The sequence below is a fragment of the Colletotrichum siamense genome (genome assembly GCF_013390195.1).
Source record: "Colletotrichum siamense strain Cg363 chromosome Unknown KSG_Cg363_contig03, whole genome shotgun sequence".
In the NCBI taxonomy this organism is placed as follows: domain Eukaryota; kingdom Fungi; phylum Ascomycota; class Sordariomycetes; order Glomerellales; family Glomerellaceae; genus Colletotrichum; species Colletotrichum siamense.
The window spans coordinates 1,875,239-1,895,598 of NW_023501016.1; the positions used below are offsets into that span (position 1 = coordinate 1,875,239).

Here is a 20,360-nt window from a genome sequence, read left to right on the forward strand (position 1 = left end):
GTCCTCCGACAATTTGGCACATGGTATCTGTAAACGACAGGAAACACATGCAAGCTATCAAAACACACAAATCGTTTTCTCCCTACTCGTGTCGCTTCTCTAAGCGGCACCAGAGAGGTTCGCGGTGTTGAGCTTGCCCCATCTTGAGCCGAGGGAGATGAGGAATGAGACACCTGCGCCGGCGATGGCAATGGCGAAGGTCACCTTCAGACCGTCCATGTAGGCTTGGATGATGCCGGGGACTGCATCGGCTGGGAAGGCGTTGCGGATCTCGGTGGCACCGGTCAGGGCAACGAGGTTGGGGTCAACGCTGGGGGCGTAGACCGCGACCTTCTTGAGGACGGTGACGAGGAAGCCTGACTGCGCGCCGGCTACGAAGAAGGCTCCGCCGACGGTTTGGAAGACTAGGATGGCTGTTAGATGAAGTCCCATGAACGACTGGGGGATGAAAAGGATCACTTACAAAGCAGAATGGCAGTAGAGGACGCCATGTCGGTCTCGGAGACTGTACCCTGGACCGCGATGATGGGAACCTGGAACGCTGCGCCCCATGCGAGACCAGCGAGAACCTGGTAGCCGATCCACTTGTCACTGCCCGTGCCGATGTCCAAGGTGTACAGGAGGCCGGCACCGACCGTCGCGACGGCGCCGCCAACAACCATGATTGGTGCGTAGATACCCGTGGCAGAGATGGAGATACCAGATGCGATCGTGGCGATGGTAACGGCGATGATGATGGGCAGGTTGCGCACACCGGACTCCGTGGGAGTGGCGTTGTCGACGGACTGGAAGTAGATAGGGAGGTAGTAGACCAGCACGAAGTATGAGCCGGCGAAGAAGAAGGCGTATGCCGAAGAGATGTAGATGGTACGGTCCTTGATGAGGCGAGGAGCAATCATGGAACGCTCACCCTGGTACCATTCCAGGACGATGAACGCGACAATGATCAGCCCGAATCCAACAAAGAGGCCGATGATGGTGGACGAGTTCCACGGGTGAGTGCTTCCACCCCACTGGAGGGCGAGAAGGAAGGCGATGGTGCCGCCCATGATCAGGGAGGTGCCGATCAGGTCCATCTGGAGGAACTTCTCGAGCGCGCTAGCCTTCTGGGGTACGGCCTGGGGTGGCGTGTGGAAGAAGAAGAGGATGATGGCCGCGCCGAGACCTCCGACGGGCAAGTTGATGTAGAAGCACCATCTCCAGCTCACGTGGTCGGTGAATGCGCCGCCGATAAGGGGGCCGATGACTGAAGCCAATCCGTAGGAGGCACCGATGATGCCGGTGAACGTCGGGCGTTTGTCGGGCGGGGCCGAGAAGCCGATGATCGTGTAAGCTCCGGACCCGATACCTGCCGCGCCTACACCTGCGATGGCACGGCCGACGATGAGAGCAACGGAGTTGGGGGCGACGGCGCAGATGAGACTGCCAAGTTCAAAGATGAAGATGGAAAGGAGGAACGACCACTTGAGTGGGAAGTACTTGTAAGCCTTGCCCCCTGTTATATGGTTAGTATCGTGAAACTCAGGAAGAAGGGATGGTGTTGGAGGCAATGGAACTTACATGTTGACTGGAAGGCGGCAACACACATGAAGAAGGCAGCGCCGTACCATGATACTTGGTCGAGACCCTTGAATTCGTCGGTGATCTTCGGGATGGCGGTTGCAACAATGGTCATATCAAGGGCGATGAGGAAAATGCTGAGAACGAGGGCGAAGACGATGAGGCCGAGGGCGAATCCGGAAGGATACTCGGCGTTGGCCGGCTCCTGAGGCTGCACCTCGCCGGCCTCCTCATCGGTGCCGGTGCCGGCTTCCTCCTTCTTCTCAACGGTGCCCTCCCCGGCGAGGACTGATGGTGATGGGCTGGTGGTTTCTCCCTCCTTGTCACTTCCCACCCGCTGTGAGCGGTCCCGAGGGGTTACCAGGGTGCTGGTTGTGGACGTCATTGCGACGGTAGTCTCGATGGATACTCGGCGTGTAATGAAGTTCGATATGAATGGCGATCCGTATTTGTTGGATTCTCGGCCGAGAGAGACGTCGAGCTTGTCGAGGTTAAGGTTGAATGTCTCTGGAGTGCGTGCCACAAGAGGGACCGAGACGGGAATCCGGGGGGGAGACCGGGAGGCTTTATGTATGTGAAAGAAACGCCATGAACAGATAGAGCACCGATTTTAGACCGGACTTTGGGGGGACGTTGAACCCGGCGCCCGGACGAGGGACAGTAGTGGGAAGAGACGGAAGTACCTTGGGATGCTCACTCTCTGGATGCAGACAAAAACGAGCTGACGGCGGGCCAATCCTCCGCTGCGCACATCCCATCTCACACGGCGGAGACATTTTTGACGCGATGGCTCATCGTGTATGGTGCAAGAGACTAAGCCTTGGGTACCGTGTTACAATAGCATAACGGTAATGGGCATGTTAGACCCGGCGCGGTGGATGGTGGGAAACCGATTTACGAAGGATGCGTTAGGCCGGGATGGTACGACAGTACAACACGAATATGGTGTGGGTGCGTGTGTGCGTGTGAGTCTTGGCCGGGTGTGTTGGGACGGCGTCATTGGTAAGCCCTATCGACGGGTATACACCGAAGACCGATGTAGAGAGGTAGAATGAGAGAGAGCCTGATGAGCACCTATCAGCAAGACTTGGGCGTTGCTGCTTGGTAACCACGACATCCAATCTCCGCCCGCGTGCCGCGTGTTGTGAATGTGTGGTTGTGAGTATGAGTCCCCCCCTTGCCTTGCCGCGCAGCACCTCATCTCAGTCTTACACGGCTCACTGGACGTAGATCTGGAATGTTCCGAAAAGTCCGCGTAGCATCCCTTGCCCTTCTTCTGAGGCTCTCCTACCTACCCAAGTACCCAGTCTCGTGCAGCAAGGAATCTTACGGTACCTGCTGGCAGAAACCCCCTGTCTGATAATCCTGATGGGCTCCTGCGTGCAGGGTAGCTGCTGCAGTACCGGTTCCGCCGACTCGGTGGAAGAAAGAAGGGGGAACATAAGGTAATCCATCCTAAATTCCCCCGAGACGCCCAAAGAAAGAACGGTGCTCGGCGGAGTTTGCGTGAAAGGGAGTTAAGCGGCGGAGGGAGTCAGACCCGACGGCACTTTTTGGGGTCGATCCGTGGACTAATTGGAGCGCGCTTGCGAGCGGATTGCGCCTTGGGTTCGTTGACTTTGCGTCCACTTTGGAATAGCTCGATGTTTCACTGGCACTCTCTTTTAGGGGGCGTAAGACTGCAGACGGATAAGGCTGCGCTTGTTGCCCGTCTGATGCGCGCCACATCATCAGAACAAGATACGGCACTGGGCGCCTCGTCGCACTTCGGACGAATAGCTCTCTCGCATGCTGAGGCCTGATTTGATTTGTAAAGGACGGCCGTGTGTCCGCTTCGCCTGCCGGTGACCACTGTCTACCGGCACTGCGGACTTTTGCGGGCCAATATCCGACGACTTGCGGAGGATAAAACTTGTAGTGGAACAACTCAACAACAATGATTTAGGCTGTTTAAGCTTAGGGCTAGAGGAGTAAAAAGATGGTGTCGTTCGCTCATCAACAGGAAATGGAGTCGACCCTGGATCTGACATGAGGGTGGATGAACGTCTCCATCGAGTAAGGTTGTTGGCCATGGAACATCGTTGTTTGTTTGTTCTTGTCTCCGCATGCAAGAAATCTGAGTCTGCCCGCTAGTCATCTCGACTGGCAGGCAGCGGTGATGGCAGTGCTCGGCCGGGATCGTCGCGATGCACGAGAAATAAGGAAAAAGGAGGATTTCGTACAATGGGCGAATAGCAGACGGCGCTGGCACGGGATGCTTGAGTAAGCTGAGGACGCCAGAAGCTGATGGCATGAATCACTCGGCCATCAGGGCACGGGACAAGGGGGGAGGGCTATCACGAGTGGCTTGACGCTGCGGTCTAAGGTCAGAGCGAAGTCAAATTTGAGCCACTGATTCACCATAATGCCTGCTCGACCCGGAAATAGGAGATAGTCGGGGGCCAACGCCATTGGGGGCCTTAACGGCACGGCAGACACAGACGAGGGACCAGGAAAACAAATGGTGCCAGTCCACGGATGTATGCCCGTCTCAAGAGTCCGAGAACCCGCCTGGTCGGGTAAGAGTTAAGGGTTATGTTGATGTGGAGATAGACAGAGAGAGAGAGATAGGATGGGAATGAGGATGTTGCCAAGGGGGCTCTGTCTTTCGGCGACTTTTCTCGTGCCAATGTTGCCGTCGCACGTGTCAGTCAGATTGCCGCGACCAGATTTACGAGAGATGCAGGTGAGAGAGAGATTATGTAAGGAGGATGGCCTTTGGAGGAAGACTAAAGAAGATTAGGACTCACGCTAGAGACCGGGATGGTAAGGATGCTTAGTGAAGCAAGACAAGTTGAGAGAGAAAGTGGAAAGTGCAGGTACCGTAAATCTCGAGTCTTGGGGTTGCACGGGTCGTAAATCTGCCTGGCCTGCCCTACACACCAGGGACACGCCCAATAAGGTTGGCTTCCCGTGGATGGTTGGATGGGAATTGTAAAAGATGCACCCTTGGCGGAAGCCCGCCAACACATACGGATACACCATGCCCGATTCCCATGTGCCTGATTACCAATCCCCGGCCTCCGGCCCCCGTCCCGGACCAGCCAATTCGTGTCCCTGGTTTCTGTGTTTATCAATCTGACATTCCCGTCTCAGCACAAGATTTGCCCGTTCGCATCCAGCGACATGCAACTGGTAGACTGCTGTAACAGGTCTCACTTGGGGGCGTTCTTGTGTACACAACTGCAGATGTCGAGTCACCTCTTTCCGAAGAATCCCATCTGTGCTACCCATTCGAGCTTACGTGGGACCGAGCACGCTCCGTCGCCCCCATGATGGATCCGACCCGGACCGGCTCCTTCGGTGCTTCGTTCGCTCGGCCGCTTCACCCGCTTTTCCCGTCTATTTCTGGGACGAACGGTGCAACTCCAGGTTGCCTTGCAGAAACCGTGTACCTGACTCCATGGAATCAGGCTACCGTCTGATGTTCCGGTAAGTCGTTAGAATAAGATATAAAGCCTCGATTCCTCATCCCCATCCGTGGACGAATCCGGGGCTGCGTGTTTCTTCTTTTTAGTGAGCTCCTTCGTCTTCGTCTGAACCGTGAGTACAGAGTCAAAAAGAGCCGGCATCCCAGTGGATGCCACGATGCCTGCTGTCCAACCCTAAAATGACTTCACTGTCTGGCTTGGCCATTGCTCATCTCGGACCGTTTAGTCCACCCAGGTTACCTCTTTCTTGCCGTCGGAGTCATTCGCAAGAAGCCAAGCTCTGTTGTCCTCCCCCTTCGCTCCTCCCTCGCGGCACGGTATCTCGACAGGCCCCTTATCTGGTACTCGTCAGTTTCACTTATTTTGCAGTCTATTGGTTCCGCGATATCCGGCTGACGCCCGGCGGCTCATTGGACGCTCAAAGTGCCTCCCTCAGTATCTAGCCGCCTCACATCATCCTGTCCAACGTGGCGGATGGAACCAGAGAACCAGACGTCTGACGTGAGACGGAGACATCAGCAAAACGGTGAGGATTTTCCCGGTGCCTGGGATGCGTTTCATTGGGTTAGAATCTCACCTCAGAGCGGGAGTGAGTTGGGCTAGAGACTTGTTTGGGACGAAGGATTGCCTCAATAGACCAGTACCACTGTACGCACTGTGAAAGACATTGAAATTAACGGTGTGATGCTGTAATTGACACCACTGTAAATGCAGCACACTGTGCACCTTTCCGGCTGCACGGTGTTTGATAGGCAGCTGCTGTTTTTTCCACCTTCCGCTATCAAACAAACCCTTTCAGGCTGCAACTGCAACACCACATCAACCGTCGCGACCTCCCCTCCCATCCGACGAGGGTGATCGCACTTCGGAAGCGATGGGAGACGCTGCGCCACACCCAAAGTCCATCCTGCGAGGACACAAGGCCCAGGTACATGCACTTGCCTTTGTCCGCGGCAATGAGCGTATGGCCAGCGGTGATGCTGAGGGCTTCGTGGTCCTTTGGGACCTCACCACCAGGCGGCCGACTGTCGTTTGGAGACCGCACGAGAACGCCATTCTGGGCATCCAGGCGTGGGGACACGATCGTATAATTACGTGAGCGTCTCTTTGAAGAACAACGGAGCGTGCAATTCTCTGACACTCTCCCAGCCACGGTCGCGATCACAGGCTGGTCGTCTGGCAGCTCGGCCGCGACGATGAGGTTCATCTCAGCCAGAAGCTACCTCTCGACGAGGCGCCAGAGTCTAGACCACAGCCACAAATTCTTCACACCATTGACGTCAACACGATGAATTTCTGCTCATTTGCATCCTGTGTGCCACGAACCGGCGACGGGTCCGAGACCACGGGCATGCTGCTAGCGGTGCCCAACACCCTAGCCTCGGAATCGGTGAGTCCCCTCGCCCTCTATCTCCGGCTCTAAAGCCCGGCTCTGCCCTGCCCATCTCGTTGCCCTGCATGAGAATCGTCCCGGACCCTAACCCGACGGCCGCGGGCGCAGGTCGACGTCTACGAGTTACCATCGCATAAGCGACTGCACACGGTGAAAGCCAGTGATAAGAACGGTATGGTCATGGCCCTGGCCCTGCTGTACGTCGACGGAGCCGAGTCTGCAGGCTCATCATCTGCCAATCGTGGTGTCCTTACCCTCGTTGCCGCCCACGAGAACGGCTTGGCAACGGTCCTGCAGCTCGCCGCCGGCGGAACGTGGAACACCGTTTACTTGTCGAGGGTCCACCAGCAACCTGTCCTCTCCCTCGACGTCGCCGCGGATCGATCCTACTTTCTTACCTCCGGTGCGGACGCCGTCGTAGCGAAGCACCCCATCCCGCGCCCTAACTCCGGCGTTGACGACCAGTCCGTCGTACAGCAACCGGTAAAGATCTCAAACACCAAGCATTCAGGCCAACAAGGTTTGCGCGTCCGCGACGACGGTCGCATCTTTGCGACCGCGGGCTGGGATTCCACGGTACGCGTCTATTCATCAAAGACACTGAAGGAGGTGGCGACCCTCAAGTGGCACCAAGTGGGATGCTATGCTGTCGCCCTCGCCAACGTCGGCGCCAGCACTACACACGGTCGGGATGCTCCAAGCGAGCAGCAGCAGCAGCACGAAGAGGAGCCGCCCCGCGACCTCGTGTCCCGTTCAGGGCAGTTAAGCGTCAAGGAAAGGCGCATTCTTCAGGCTCAATCCGCCCACTGGCTGGCTGCCGGGAGTAAGGACGGCAAGATTTCCTTGTGGGATATTTTCTGAGATGGTCGCATACAAACAAAAGAAGAAATTAACTGGCTTTCGCTGTGCCTTGAAGCGTGTCGTCATGGTAAGACCTACCGCTTAGCGCGAAGACTAGGCCATGTCACCTCTGTCATCGCTTCTTGATATTGGTCTCTAGGCCTTACATCCGCGCAAGCAATCCTTTGGCGCCCGTTCAGTCGGCCCGCATTCAATTCCAAGAAGCAATTGCCTTCAAGCTCGGTGCATCGCTGCTGCGCCGCCGACGCGCTACATCCAGGCAGCGGGGGAGAGGACCGCATCGGCAGCTCTCCTTAATGATCCTTTTTTAGTACCTCGCCCTATCAAGCCCATTGGCTTGCCTTACAGCCCGCCGCTTTCGGTATACAATCGAATCAAACAAGAATTACATGGCTCAGAAACACTGCTTGTAAAGCCCGTGCGGCTCTCACCAAGGTCCCTTGTTAGCTGACGTGAGAGTATCGTGAGTGGGACGCTGCATCGTTGCATCCATCGTGCGCTGGACCGACGTCCCCTGTCCACGCAGACCTGTCGATGACTTAGGCCTCATTCAGCAACGACACGCTCCACGGTGAATGAGGACCGGCATGGGCAATCCGTCCGCGTCCGAACCCCGCGGTATTATCGCCATTTGTGGAGGGACCCTGGGCAAATGCGGGAGACCCTGGGACTTTTGGTTTGACGGTCCACAGATGCAATGTGACATCTCAGGCACCAACAGCATATAAAAGATCATCTTCCAGCTGCCCTTTCCTGCTGTTGATGGCCCCCATCTTCCCTCGTCTTCAGTCCGTCTCTCACAAGTTCTGATAAACGCCTATCTAATCATCCAATCTCCAACTTCACCTCAAAATCCAGCCAAAATGTCAGTCATGGGCGAGGAATACAAGAACGTTGCCGCGCAGGGCATGAACGCCTATGCCGCGCCCTCGCTCTTCCAACCTCACAAGGCTCGCCAAGCCATCCGCGATGCCCACGAGAAGAAGATCCCCCCATTGATGTGCTACTACGCTGGCCTCAGCTCTCTTCCCATTACACGTTTCCTCGCCCCCATGGGTTACGATGCCGTATGGATCGACTGGGAGCACACTTCCTGCAACGTTGAGACAATGACATCTGTAAGTTCACACTCATCCCCAAGGGCATATTAATCAACAACACTAACACAACTCAGATGGTCCACGAAGCCATCTTCATGAGCCAGGGCCGTACCATCCCCTTTGTCCGGTAAGTCCACCACTGCCCCTCCCCCGCGCTCGCGGCCCGCCGCGATCTCAAGCATCCCTAGCGCTGACGATCCTTCCTCCCAGCGTCCCCGGCCACGACCACGCCGCCATCGGCTACGCCCTCGACTGCGGCGCCTCCATCGTCGTCCCGCAGGTCGAGACGGTCGAGGAGGCCAAGCACGTCCTCTCCGCCGCCAAGTACGGCACCAAGCAGAACGGCACGCGCTCGGCGCCGCCCTTCCGGCTGATCCCCTTCCTGACCGACACGCCGTACGACCCCAAGTCGGACATCCACAAGTGCGTCAACAACCAGGCCGCCGTCATGATCCAGATCGAGACGGCGCAGGGCGTGCGCAACCTCGACGACATCCTGACGCAGTGTCCGGACATCGACGTCGTCTGGCTCGGCTCGCTCGACGCGCGCGTGAGCATGAACCTGCCGGCCAACATGGGCGGCCCGCAGGACGAGCCCGAGTGGCTCGAGATCCAGAAGCTCTTCTTCGAGACGATGGACAAGCACGACAAGCCGTACGCGGGCTTCGCGTTCGCGACGCCGCCGTACGGCAGCCCCGAGAAGCTGCAGGAGGCGGCAAAGCGCATGAGCCTGATCTCGATGTCGGCGGACGTGCTGCACCTCGGCATGATGGCGATGGACCTGCAGCAGGCGAAGCAGATTGTCGGGCCTGTGGGGCAGAAGAATGGGGAGAACGGCGCGAAGAAGAACGGGGAGAATGGAGAGAATGGCAAGTGAACACAGTTGCTGCCTGAGCCGATGAAGAGTTCTGTTCTAAGATTTGAGCAGCTATACCCCTGAGACTAAACTAAGACGAATGATTTACGAAGATGCCTGGATACGAAGTGTAGACGACTTGGGCTGTGAAGGTTACCACTACATTCTCAAGAGCACAATAGACATGGTCAAGTGAAACGTTCTAGGCCCTCGAAAGTGATATTTTGCAATGTGGATTATTGGGCCATCTGCCAATAACCTGCGAATCCAAGTATCGTACATCTGGGTCTAGTTGGCAACGCGACCTCACCACGAAGCGACGGTGAAAACGATCAACACCTTGCCTTTCAATCTCATGCGAGTCCAACACTCATTTTCTCTGTCGTTTCTACTGATGAGCTTTTACACTAGCCCCGAACGACAATGGCATTTTCTGTCAGCGACGGAAGTCTCGGCCTTTTCACGCAGACAGCAAAGTCGCCGACGGTTCTTCCCTTACCGCTGCCCAAAGTTCCCGTTCCCGGTCAGCACCTGCCACACAGTGTTTCTTCCGGGGCGCATCGGAGACAATCTGGAAGGGGCGGTAGACGGATGCTACTTTCTGTATCCTCGAGTGGAAATAGACAGTCGCGCTGACATGCAGCTCGCCGGGTAAAACCTTGGCTTACACGACTGGCAGGAACCTCCTTCCGATCGGGTCATAACCCATGGGGTAGTCACCCCATTTCCTTCCTGCAAAATGCATTTACCTTAGTACCTACCTTCCGTAAGGTAATCGACGGAAGGCACGTTGTTGGGTTCGGGCAAGTGCAAGGCCTGGCACCTCCTTCACCCGGCCTGCGTCCTTTCCCGACATGCCGGCTGCTTCCTTCACGCCAGGAAAGAAGGTGCTCGATTCCGGCAACACCAGGCCCAGTGACTGCCTTCATGAGAAGACGTCCCTTCCCATAGGACTTCCCAGGGACATGAGGGCTACTGATTGGTGTCCCCCTCCCATGTCTATATAATCCCCCAAACCATCTGCCCCGACCTCCATTTCTTATTCTTTTCCACATCATGGACCGGATTCCCGAACCACGTCCCAAGCCGCGTCGGGCCCCCTCGCTCAATAATGTTGGGGCCCTCGACCAAGTCCCGGCCATTGCACATTGGCTCGAGTGCCTGCAGACACTCGTTCTGTCTCAGGGCGGCACAATCTTTGGCTCCTCGAACTGACCCTTCTCGCAGGACTTTTGTTGGTGTTGGTGTTGGTGTTGTTGGTGCTGCTGTTGTTGTTGTTGCTGTCGTTGGTTGCTGCTGCTTCCTTCTACTTCTTCTACTTCTCAATTTTTGGAACTTGACTCTTTCGAGTCGACATTTGGCGGGCGGAGCTGGCGCGTGGTGGCGCGGCTTTGTTGCTGCGTTGGGGACCTGGCGGCTCTCCAACGCACACTCAATTTTTGGAACCTGACACCTTCGAGTCCTTCATTTTCTCTTCTTTTCTTTACAAGCATTGCTGTGCCGCTGGCGACAGCTTAGGTTTGCGCGAGAAAGGGATCAAGCGTCTGACTTGGAGTGGTATTGGGGGCGGTGACCCGAATCGCTGGGTTTGAGTGGAGGGGTAGTCCTGTTTGCCTGTTTTTGGTGGTTGTGCTGACGCTCACTCGTCGTGGGACCGATCATGGCTTTTTCCCCTGGGTATCACAGCATTCGGTGGCGTCCGATGGGCTTGGGGATAGCATGCTTGGCTGTAGTTAACTTGAGTCACTGTGAGCCCAGCGGTCAGTCACTGAAATCGCAATAAACCGCTTTCTCGATCCAAAAAGACCAAACGATATACGACAATTTGTCATGGTTTCCGCTGTGCATTCTTCGATGACAAACAGCTGCTAAAATGCTGTCAAGTCAGTACTCCAACCCCGGTCCTTCAGGCGCTTCTGCACGCTGTGTGACAGCAATGACGCTACCGGTGGGAGGCCCGATTATTAATGCCGCCACCGTGGATGCAGCAGGGGACGAAGAAAAAAGTCTGCGCACGTGACTGAGACTCCATGATAAGCAACCCCTCCATTGCTTATCGCTGGAAATTTTTGGATTTTGCGATCAACCCCGCCATACGACAGCCCAAAATCCCATCAACCCCGGCTGCCGCCCTCCCATTTTTGCAATATCTTGACAAAACACACAGGGGCATCGAGGGAGAAGCGCAAACAAAATGACGGCCGCCACGATTCTCTGCTGCAACTGCGGCGCCCCCATCGACGGAACCACCGCCGCCAACGCCCTGTGCTTCGACTGCATCAAGTTGACCGTCGACATCTCCAACGGCGTCCAGCGCGAGGCCACCCTCAACTTCTGCCGAGACTGCGACCGCTGGCTTCTGCCGCCCACCAGCTGGATCGTCGCCGCCCCCGAATCCCGCGAGCTGCTCGCGCTCTGCCTGAAGAAGCTCAAGGGCCTGCACAAGGTCCGCATCATCGACGCCTCCTTTGTGTGGACTGAGCCGCACTCGAGACGAGTAAAGGTCAAGATCACCATCCAGGACGAGGTGCAGAGCGGCGTTCTCCTCCAGCAGTCCTTCGAGGCCGTCTTCATCGTCGCATACCAACAATGTCCCGACTGCGCAAAGTCGTACACGGCCAACGTCTGGCGCGCCTGCGTCCAGGTCAGACAAAAGGTTCTGCACAAGAGGACGTTCCTCTACCTCGAGCAGTTGATTATGAAGCACGGAGCGCACAGAGATACCCTGAACATCAAGGAGGCCAAGGACGGCATCGACTTCTTCTTCTCCGCAAGGAATCAGGCCGAGAAGTTTGTTGATTTCCTCAACTCTGTGGCCCCCTGCCGCGTCAAGAAGGCGCAGGAGCTTATTTCTCAGGATATCCACACGTCCACAAAGTCATACAAGTTCACCTTCTCGGCCGAGCTTATCCCCATATGCCGTGACGACCTTGTCGCCATGCCCATCAAGCTGGCCAAGTCCCTGGGCAACATTTCTCCCCTCGTCATCTGCCACAAGATCGGCACCGCAGTATACCTCCTCGACACAAACACCCTCCAGACAGCAAGCATCCCCTCAGACATTTACTGGCGCGCACCATTCAACTCGCTCGCCGACGCGAAGTCCCTCGTCGAGTTCATTGTCATGGACATCGAGCCGACAGGTGCCTCAAGGGGCAAGTGGCAGCTCGGCGAGGTACAAGTCATGCGCGCGGCGGACCTGGGCGTCAACGACAAGACGTACTTCGCGAGGACGCACCTCGGCGGGCTGCTGCATGCGGGCGACTCGGTGATGGGCTACATGCTCACGGGCACCAACTTCAACAACCCAGAGTTCGACGCCATCGAGGAGTCGCACGCGTACGGCTCGACGATACCCGACGTCGTGCTCGTCAAGAAGCACTACGCGCGCAAGAGGAAGACGCGCACCCGCAACTGGAAGCTCAAGCGCATGGCCAAGGACGAGGGCGAGCTGCTCCCCAAAAAGGCCGACCAGGAGCGCATGGACGAGGAGTACGAGCAGTTCCTCCGCGACGTCGAGGAGGACGACGAGTTCCGCTCCACCATGGCCATCTACCGCGCCCAGAAGGCCAACAACCAGCCCGCCGACCCCGATGCGATGTCCATCGCCGAGACGGAGGACGATGACGAGGCGCCGAGGGTCGACATGGATGAGCTCCTCGACGACATGGACGAACTCCAGATTCAGGATTAAGCTTAGTCGGGACGGGAAGGGGGCGAGGGGGGCGTGTGCGTGTCGTACGCGGGATGCGACGGAAATTTGGTTGTGCGGGAGATGCCCCGACTACCTACTTTCACTCACGCGGTCCCGGTGGGGTGTTAAGGTTAAGTGGCCGTCTGCGGGGACGAAGTTCGTTGCTTCCTCTCTCAGCGTTTGTTTCTTAGGGCACAGAGCAACAATACAACGTCCAGGGTTAAAATGTCTTCAAAAACGAGGGATGGGACGGTTAGGGATGGGCAAGGCGTGTATGCATCAGAATCAGATACCTCGCACGCCGGCGCAGCAGCAGCAGGGGTGGGCGTTGCGTCGTCGTTGGGATAGGAAGAATAGACAAGGCCACAATGTGGCTCATGCGCTTCAAAGCCTCGTCCTCTCTGTCTCTTCTCTGTGTCACTGTCGGGCTGTCTCTCGTTGTCGTTATCGCCGTCGAGGGGAGGGTGAAGCACTGGCCACCTCAGTCGGCGATGTGCCTTCTGAGAAACTCTATCACCGCCGCTTGCGAATCCTCATAAGGAGGGGGAGGGGTGTATGTGTGTGTGGCTGATCCCAATTCCCCGTTCAACGGCCGTCGTCGACGAGCGAGGCGGACGTGCGTCCGGCACTCCCGCACGAGCCTCAACGCCAGCCCGTCCGCTGCCGACGTGTGTCCATCGCCATTCCCCGACCTTCCTCGTCTGCCCTCGTCGTCCGTGCTGCACACCTCTTGACGATTGTACGTGCCCTCTGCCTCTGCCTCGCCTTGCCTTAGGGTGCCGACTGCCTGGGCCCTCCACTGGCCCCCATCCTCTTCCCGTCGCCGAACCGTTTCTAATCGCCGATTTTCGTGGTCGGTGCGGTCGGCACCCCGCGGAGGCAGAGGAGGCTCTTCGTTCGTTTCGCGGCAGGGCTCCCCTACCTTGGGACGCAGTACGCCTGACCCCATGCCCTTCGGCGATGTCGTTTCAGAAATCACGAGTCCGATGGCGAGCACGACGGCGGTGGCCCCTGTGTCGTTGCTGTCTTCCCTCCCCGCGGACGACGGACTGCGGCGTCTATGCTTGCCGCCGCCGCCGCCGCCCGCCTCCGCGGGACCCATTGCTCTGTGTTTTGTTTCCTTTGGGCGTGGGATTATGCATAGACGCCGGCGCCGAAACGCCTTTTTACCCCAGGGCATCGACCACCCCTCGGCGCGTGGGCTTGGGGCATGTCTGCTTCCCGCCCTTTCCCGGTGCCGTCCTCCATGCCCTCGTTTGTGTTCTCTTACGCCCTAAGTCCTATTTCCCCAGACTGCTGCGGCAGTTTGCCCAGACGCGCGCGCCCGTACCAAGACCTCCACCTCCCCGCCGCGGCCGTGCCGTCTGCCGGCTGGGGCGGGAAGGAGGATGAGACGGTTTTGGGGGGCGTGAGGAAAGAGAGTCAGGGAGGGGCCTTGGAGAAGCAGAGGGCAGGTTCGGCGGCGTAGGTTTTACCTGGCCGAGACGGACTCTGGTGTCCGACGGCACCCACCCACCCACGCAGGCTGCTGAACGGGCTTTCATGCGGCGGGATGGGGGTGGAGTGCGTCTTGTCCGCGCCGCGCCGGCGGCTGCCATCTGATGGTGATGTGGTAACTGCGGCGGACGAGAGAGCGATGTTGGTGACCGGTTGGTGGTGGTGTTGGACGGGTGGTTGTTGTGATGGTTTACGATGACGAGGGGCATTAGGTTGATGATGTATGTCTTCGGTGTCTTGGCGCTGTGAGTGGTGGTTGCACTGTCGGTAGTGGTGGTGGTGGTGGTGGTGGGAAGGCGGGTGTTGAGGGGACGCGTGTAAGTGAGGCTTCCGGTGAGATGATGAGGTTTTTCGGCAATTGAACAGGAGACAACACCAAATTGCCGAGTACAGAGACAGACCGGTAGTCGTGAATAACTTCACATGTGCACACTTGTTAAAATACATTGATGATTTTATATGTTGTTGATACGAGTGTAGTCTCGTATTGCAAAACGCTGAACAATATTGAGCAAGACCCACTACAATCCGTCAAGACGACAAGAATAGATTTCCATCACAACATTCTCGTTCATCGCCTCATTGCCAAGACGCCAGACGTTTATCATCACCGGGCCCTTGGCAACTTGGTGATCCAACAGCCGTCTCTTGGCGTCCGTACGCCGCAGCAGCAGGCAGTTCACACCCCTCTAGCTGCCTCATCAAGGAGGAGCAACTACCGATCCCAAGGAACCTTTTCGTCCTATAATGGAGATCGATTATGCTTCAATACCAACGGTAGTCTAAACAAGAAAGAGTGGGAGGGTCCCTCCCGCTGCCGCTGCCGCTCCCACTGCCGAGAGGGCATACATACACACACACCATACACCCACGCCCAGCCCAGCCCATCAAAAGATCTTGCCGAGCACCCTCGCAACATCCCCCGCCGGCTTCCCAGCCGCAGCAGCCTCGCCGCTCTTCCTCTCCGCCAGGGGTATCTGCTTGAACACCGTCCGCCTCTTCTTCTCCCCCTCCCCGCCGCCGCCGCCAGCAGACGCCTCTGGCGCTTCCGCCGCGCCAGCCCCCTGCTTCTCCTGCTGCTTCCCGCGCTTCGCCCTCGTAGCCGCAATCCCGTCCAGCACCCTCGCGCGCTCCACATTGCGCACAAACTCCTTGTTCTCTCTGCTCGCCTTGCCAATCTCCGCGCGCATCCTGCTCGTCCGCTCCGCGTTCTCGGCCGCGATCTGCTCCGTGAGGTGTCTCCACTTGAACCCCTTGAGGTACTTGAGCGTCCAGATGTCGTCGTGGTAGTACGACCCCTTCTTGCCGCCGATCGTGCGCGCGTTGAGCAGCTCGCACACGGCCTTGGCGTCGCGCTTGCGCACAAACTCGATCCAGCCCTCCGTGTACGACTTCTTCTTGTTGCCGCCGGCCTTGACGCGCCGCGCGTGCGCCGCCGGGTCCTCGGGCGCGAGGAAGATGCGGTTGATCTTGCCGTACGGCTCGAGCAGCGAGCGCAGCTTCTGCGGCTTCATGAAGGGCGGGATGCGCGAGATGTAGACGACGCCCGACTTCTTGACGGCCTCTTCGGACTGCACGAGGTTCTTGTTCGTGAGGGGCCGGGTGACGTCGGGGAGGAGGTCTGCGGGGGATTTTGTGGTGGGCTTTTTTGAGGTTGATGCGTCTGCGGCTTCATCGTCGTCGTCTGCCTCATCGTCGTCTTCGGCGGCAACGGTGGGAACTTCACGCTCCTCGTCGCTGAAATCGTCTTCTTCGTCCGAGTCGACCTTGCGTCTCTTTGCGCTGCGACCTCCTTTGCGCAGGTCCTCGGCCTCGGAGTCGTAGCCCTGGTCGAGATCGTCTTCACTCTCGTCGGCGTCGAGGAACTTGTTTCGCTTCTCGGGAGCCATGGTGAGCAACCGGAATTAGTGATATTGGCAGTGGTATGCGATTGAGATCCTCGGGGTCGATTGTAAGTCCGCAGCACAACCAATGGCTTCGTCGAATATGGAGTCGTCGTTGATCACACACACATGCAATCGCAGCAGCCGTGGTGTTCTGCAAAAAAGTTTTAGTGGAGCCAACGGTCAACCGCGACTAGCCTGATTACCTCATCATTCTTATCACAGCTATCGGTATCTTATCTGCAACCGCGCTCACAGCGCGCTCCGCGGTCGGCGGGGCAGCTCAGCTCCATCGCCCCTCACCGACGTTCAGTGTTGCCCCTCCATTTGCCCCTCCAAGTGACGATTCATGTGGCCCAGCCAAAGGGGATATCTAAGCCGAGTTGCCAACTGATCAACCATCGTCAACCTCACTCTTCACTTTTCTTCTCTATTCTCATAATTATACCCAAATACCCAGCACAAACCGCCCATCATGTCCGTCGAAGTCCTCACCACAATCTCCCCCACCACCAACGAGCCCATCCTCACCCGCAACGGCATCTCCCAGGCCGACTTAGATGAGCTTCCCAACACCGCCACCAAGGCGTTCGAGTCGTGGAGCAAGACATCTCTCGCAGACCGCCAGAAGATCGTCAAGACCGCACTCAAGCTTCTCCTCAACCTGAAGGATGACCTCGCCCAGGAGCTCACCGTGCAGATGGGACGCCCCATCGCCTACACCGGCGTCGAGGTCGCCACCGCCGTGAAGCGCGCCGAGTACCTCCTCAAGATCAGCGACGAGGTCCTCAAGGACACCGACGGCGAGGCTGAGAAGGGTTTCAAGCGCTTCATTCGCAAGGTTCCCGTTGGCCCGGTTCTCGTCATCTTTGCCTGGAATGTACGTTTTTTATATGTCTTGCCATCTTCGTGGCCGTTGAGTGGCGACTCCACCACTTAGAGACATCACGAGCAACTGCCACCACCCCTGCTCACCTCATCTGACTAACACCACTCCAGTATCCTTACCTCATCCTCGTCAACTCTCTCATTCCCGCCCTGTTGGCAGGCAACACCGTCATCCTCAAGCCTTCCCCGCAGACGCCCACAATCGTCGAGCGCGTCGCCAAGGTCTTTGAGGAGGCCGGCCTCCCGTCCGGCGTCCTCCAGCACTTCCACTGCGGCTCGCCGACGCTCATCGAGTCCATCGTGCGCAACCCCAAGATCAAGCTCGTCGCCTTCACCGGCTCCGTGGCCGGCGGCCTGGCCGTGCAGCAGGCCGCCGCCGACCGCGTCGTCAACGTCGGCCTCGAGCTCGGCGGCAAGGACCCGGCGTACATCCGCGGCGACGTCGACATCGACTGGGCCGCCGCCGAGATCGTCGACGGCGCCGTCTTCAATTCGGGCCAGAGCTGTTGCTCCGTCGAGCGGGTCTACGTCGCCGACGAGATCCACGACGCCTTCGTCGAGGCCGTGCAGAAGGTCCTCAAGGGATACGTCCTCGGCGACCCCTTTGACAAGGGCACCCACGTCGGCCCCGTCATCTCGAAGCGCTCCAAGGAGACCATCGAGGCGCACGTCCAGGACGCCGTCGCCAAGGGCGCAAAGGACGCGACGCCCGAGAACGAGTCGTTCGCCAACCCGCCGCCCAAGGGCAACTTTGTCAAGCCGACGCTGCTCACTGGCGTCGACCACTCGATGACGGTGATGACGGAGGAGACGTTTGGCCCCGTCATCCCCGTCATGCGCGTCAAGAATGACGACGAGGCGGTCAAGCTCATGAACGACAGCGAATTCGGCCTGACGGCCAGCATCTGGACCAAGGACACGGACCGCGGCTACGAGATCGCGGACCAGGTGGAAGCGGGAACTGTCTTCGTCAACCGATGCGATTTCCCTAGCCCGGTAAGTTCTACAATGCTGTCCTTTCTAGAAACTGCATTCTTTCCGATTGATTCCCATCACTGCCTCACTGGTTCTCTTTCAATGCCCTCCCGTTCGCTCCGGATGACACCCCTCCCGGTGCTGCCCCACTCCTTCCATATGTTCGTCCGGCATCCTCCGTGACACCAGCTGCTCGGCCCTTTACCAGGGTTCTTGGTTCCAGCAGCTAGAAAGCAGCTAGAAACCTCAACCGACTGGAGTGGGCTTTGAACGGCTTTTACTTCGCCCTCTTCTTGACGTTGTGTTTGAACTGCCGCCATTACAACCGCTTTCTTTTGTCCTTCCTTATGACGTCGTTTCTTTCTTTGATCCCCTCTCGCAAGCCACCTTCGTCAGGGCTCTTTCACTTTACTAACAACCACCCCAGGACCTAGCGTGGACGGGATGGAAGAACTCGGGCAAGGGACAGACGCTCAGCCGCTTCGGCTACGATCAGTTTGTCAAGCTCAAGAGCTACCACTTGAAGGACTACCCCAAATAAGTGATGGTGAGAGGGGGGGAAAGGGAAGCTTGGGTAGCACACTGAGTGGTTTGAAAGGTTTAGGAAGCGCACGAGCCTCATGATGGTCCCTATTTGTGCTTGTTTGACAGGAGCACCGGTCGAGGGCGGCGGCGGCGCTGGGCAAAATGGCAGTTATGGTTGTTGGGTTTTTGTTTTAGGGTGCTTTGCAAGGCAAGGGAATGGCTTCACAGTAACGCGATCGCGGGCTTGCGATGGAGCCGCGGCACTTGTCAGTCGGGTCTTGGCAAGATGAGGGGAGAGTCAGAGCACAAGAAGGGCCGTGTAGAGTTTTCCTCTTCCCTAGCTCTCTGTCTATCTTAGTCTAAGAGAATGCACGGACAGCAGCGCCGCGCCGCTGGGTTCAGTGGCTTGGCGATGGGCTCTTTTCACGAACGATCACGCACCATGACTTGTGACCCTTCCTTGGTGTTTCGAAGAGAATCTGCCCACCGTGATGTATATGGATGTGGGCCGGGGGGGCATCAAGATCGGTGGATTTCAAGGAGCGATGGGGCCGTGGGAGCACGGGGCACGAACCGGAGGATCGGGGAGAGTGGGGGCCGCGGACTCAAGACCCAAGACCCAAGACCCAGGGGATGCACGATGATGGAAGTGGTGGTTGATTTGGTGGAGGCGCGGAAGGGGGTGGAGGGAGGGAAGGGTAAGGGGAGTGCACGATCACTGTGATTCTCACGACGTACTGCATAGTATGGCCAGTCTGTCTCCTGGGCTGCCGGTATGACACGATTAAACCACGGATGGCATGATTCCTAAACGCCGACAGCGATATGCTGAAGCGGTCGGCACTCTTCTCACAGGCCGCCTCACCTCCAGCTCCTGGGTGAGGTGACAGCCAGACAGCCCACGACACAAGACAAAACAACATGCTTTTTTTTTTTGTTTTTGCGGGATCAGCCCAACGGACAATGATCAGACCGCGTGCGTCGCCGTCCTCGTTGTCAGTTGTGCGCGTGCGTGTCCAGGAACCCGGGACAGGAGACCCCCCTGCTTGCGTCCCCGACGGGAAGGCCAAGCTCGTGGGTTGTGTTTTTTTGCGCGCGTGCGTGGTGTCTCTCCTGCTTGCGTTGTGTCTTGGGGTGGTGGACTGCCCTGTCCTTTCGGCGATCTCTAAAACGGGTAATCAAGTAATGCTGGGCAGGAATGTGTGTGTGTATGCGTCCCTGACACTGCCGAAACCGAGGCTGTCACTGGCTGGCGGCGTTGCTGAAGCGGCACAACAACGCATCTTCAGAAGAGAGTTTGGGGCAAATCTTCAGATTGTCCGAGAGCCGTCAGGTGGTGGTGTGAAGGGCGTGTGTGTTATGTTTGCTGCCGCTGCCGTACGCTGCTACCAACTGCTGCCGGCGCCGTGTGTACGCAGTAGGGTGCTGCGGTATCCTCAAAATAAACTCGTCTCGTTTTCGCGACAGCCATCCTGCTTGCTGCTGGGGATGTCCCCGTCGACGTCATGAGATGAACGCCGCAGCAAGTTTGCAAGGGCGCATGGGCGGCAAAGGAGGGCAAACAACGTTAGAGAAAGCGCAGCTGCGGTGTTAGTCATTTGCCGCACTACCAAAACACGACGAATCCTTGAAACTTGGACACGCAGCGAGAGCGAAAG

At 57.7% G+C, this 20,360-nt stretch overlaps 6 protein-coding genes across 6 annotated transcripts; 4 read left to right on the forward strand and 2 right to left on the reverse strand.

Annotated features, from left to right (window-relative positions):
* Window positions 1–99: 99 nt before the first annotated feature.
* On the reverse strand, window positions 100–1,945 carry gsfJ (putative efflux pump gsfJ; the record flags this gene model as incomplete). Its single annotated transcript, XM_036636357.1, has 3 exons — window positions 100–404; window positions 464–1,495; window positions 1,561–1,945. 3 exons carry the CDS (start codon window positions 1,943–1,945, stop codon window positions 100–102), a joined length of 1,722 nt encoding a protein of 573 aa, XP_036498913.1.
* A 3,959-nt stretch (window positions 1,946–5,904) lies between these two features.
* On the forward strand, window positions 5,905–7,284 carry asa1 (ASTRA-associated protein 1; the record flags this gene model as incomplete). The annotated part of the gene is made up of 3 exons (XM_036636358.1): window positions 5,905–6,125; window positions 6,180–6,420; window positions 6,532–7,284. 3 exons carry the CDS (start codon window positions 5,905–5,907, stop codon window positions 7,282–7,284), a joined length of 1,215 nt encoding a protein of 404 aa, XP_036497917.1.
* An 863-nt stretch (window positions 7,285–8,147) lies between these two features.
* hpcH-3 (4-hydroxy-2-oxo-heptane-1,7-dioate aldolase) lies at window positions 8,148–9,261 on the forward strand (the record flags this gene model as incomplete). Its single annotated transcript, XM_036636359.1, has 3 exons — window positions 8,148–8,402; window positions 8,459–8,511; window positions 8,595–9,261. The coding sequence occupies 3 exons, from the start codon at window positions 8,148–8,150 to the stop codon at window positions 9,259–9,261; spliced, it is 975 nt and encodes a 324-aa protein (XP_036498064.1).
* Window positions 9,262–11,434: 2,173 nt separating this feature from the next.
* Window positions 11,435–12,934, forward strand: NMD3 (60S ribosomal export protein NMD3; the record flags this gene model as incomplete). Its single annotated transcript, XM_036636360.1, has 1 exon — window positions 11,435–12,934. One exon carries the CDS (start codon window positions 11,435–11,437, stop codon window positions 12,932–12,934), a length of 1,500 nt encoding a protein of 499 aa, XP_036497858.1.
* Window positions 12,935–15,318: 2,384 nt separating this feature from the next.
* Window positions 15,319–16,320, reverse strand: ESF2 (Pre-rRNA-processing protein ESF2; the record flags this gene model as incomplete). Its single annotated transcript, XM_036636361.1, has 1 exon — window positions 15,319–16,320. One exon carries the CDS (start codon window positions 16,318–16,320, stop codon window positions 15,319–15,321), a length of 1,002 nt encoding a protein of 333 aa, XP_036498066.1.
* Window positions 16,321–16,789: 469 nt separating this feature from the next.
* Window positions 16,790–18,718, forward strand: CGCS363_v004513 (Succinate-semialdehyde dehydrogenase; the record flags this gene model as incomplete). The annotated part of the gene is made up of 3 exons (XM_036636362.1): window positions 16,790–17,194; window positions 17,314–18,198; window positions 18,605–18,718. The coding sequence occupies 3 exons, from the start codon at window positions 16,790–16,792 to the stop codon at window positions 18,716–18,718; spliced, it is 1,404 nt and encodes a 467-aa protein (XP_036497861.1).
* Window positions 18,719–20,360: the final 1,642 nt, after the last annotated feature.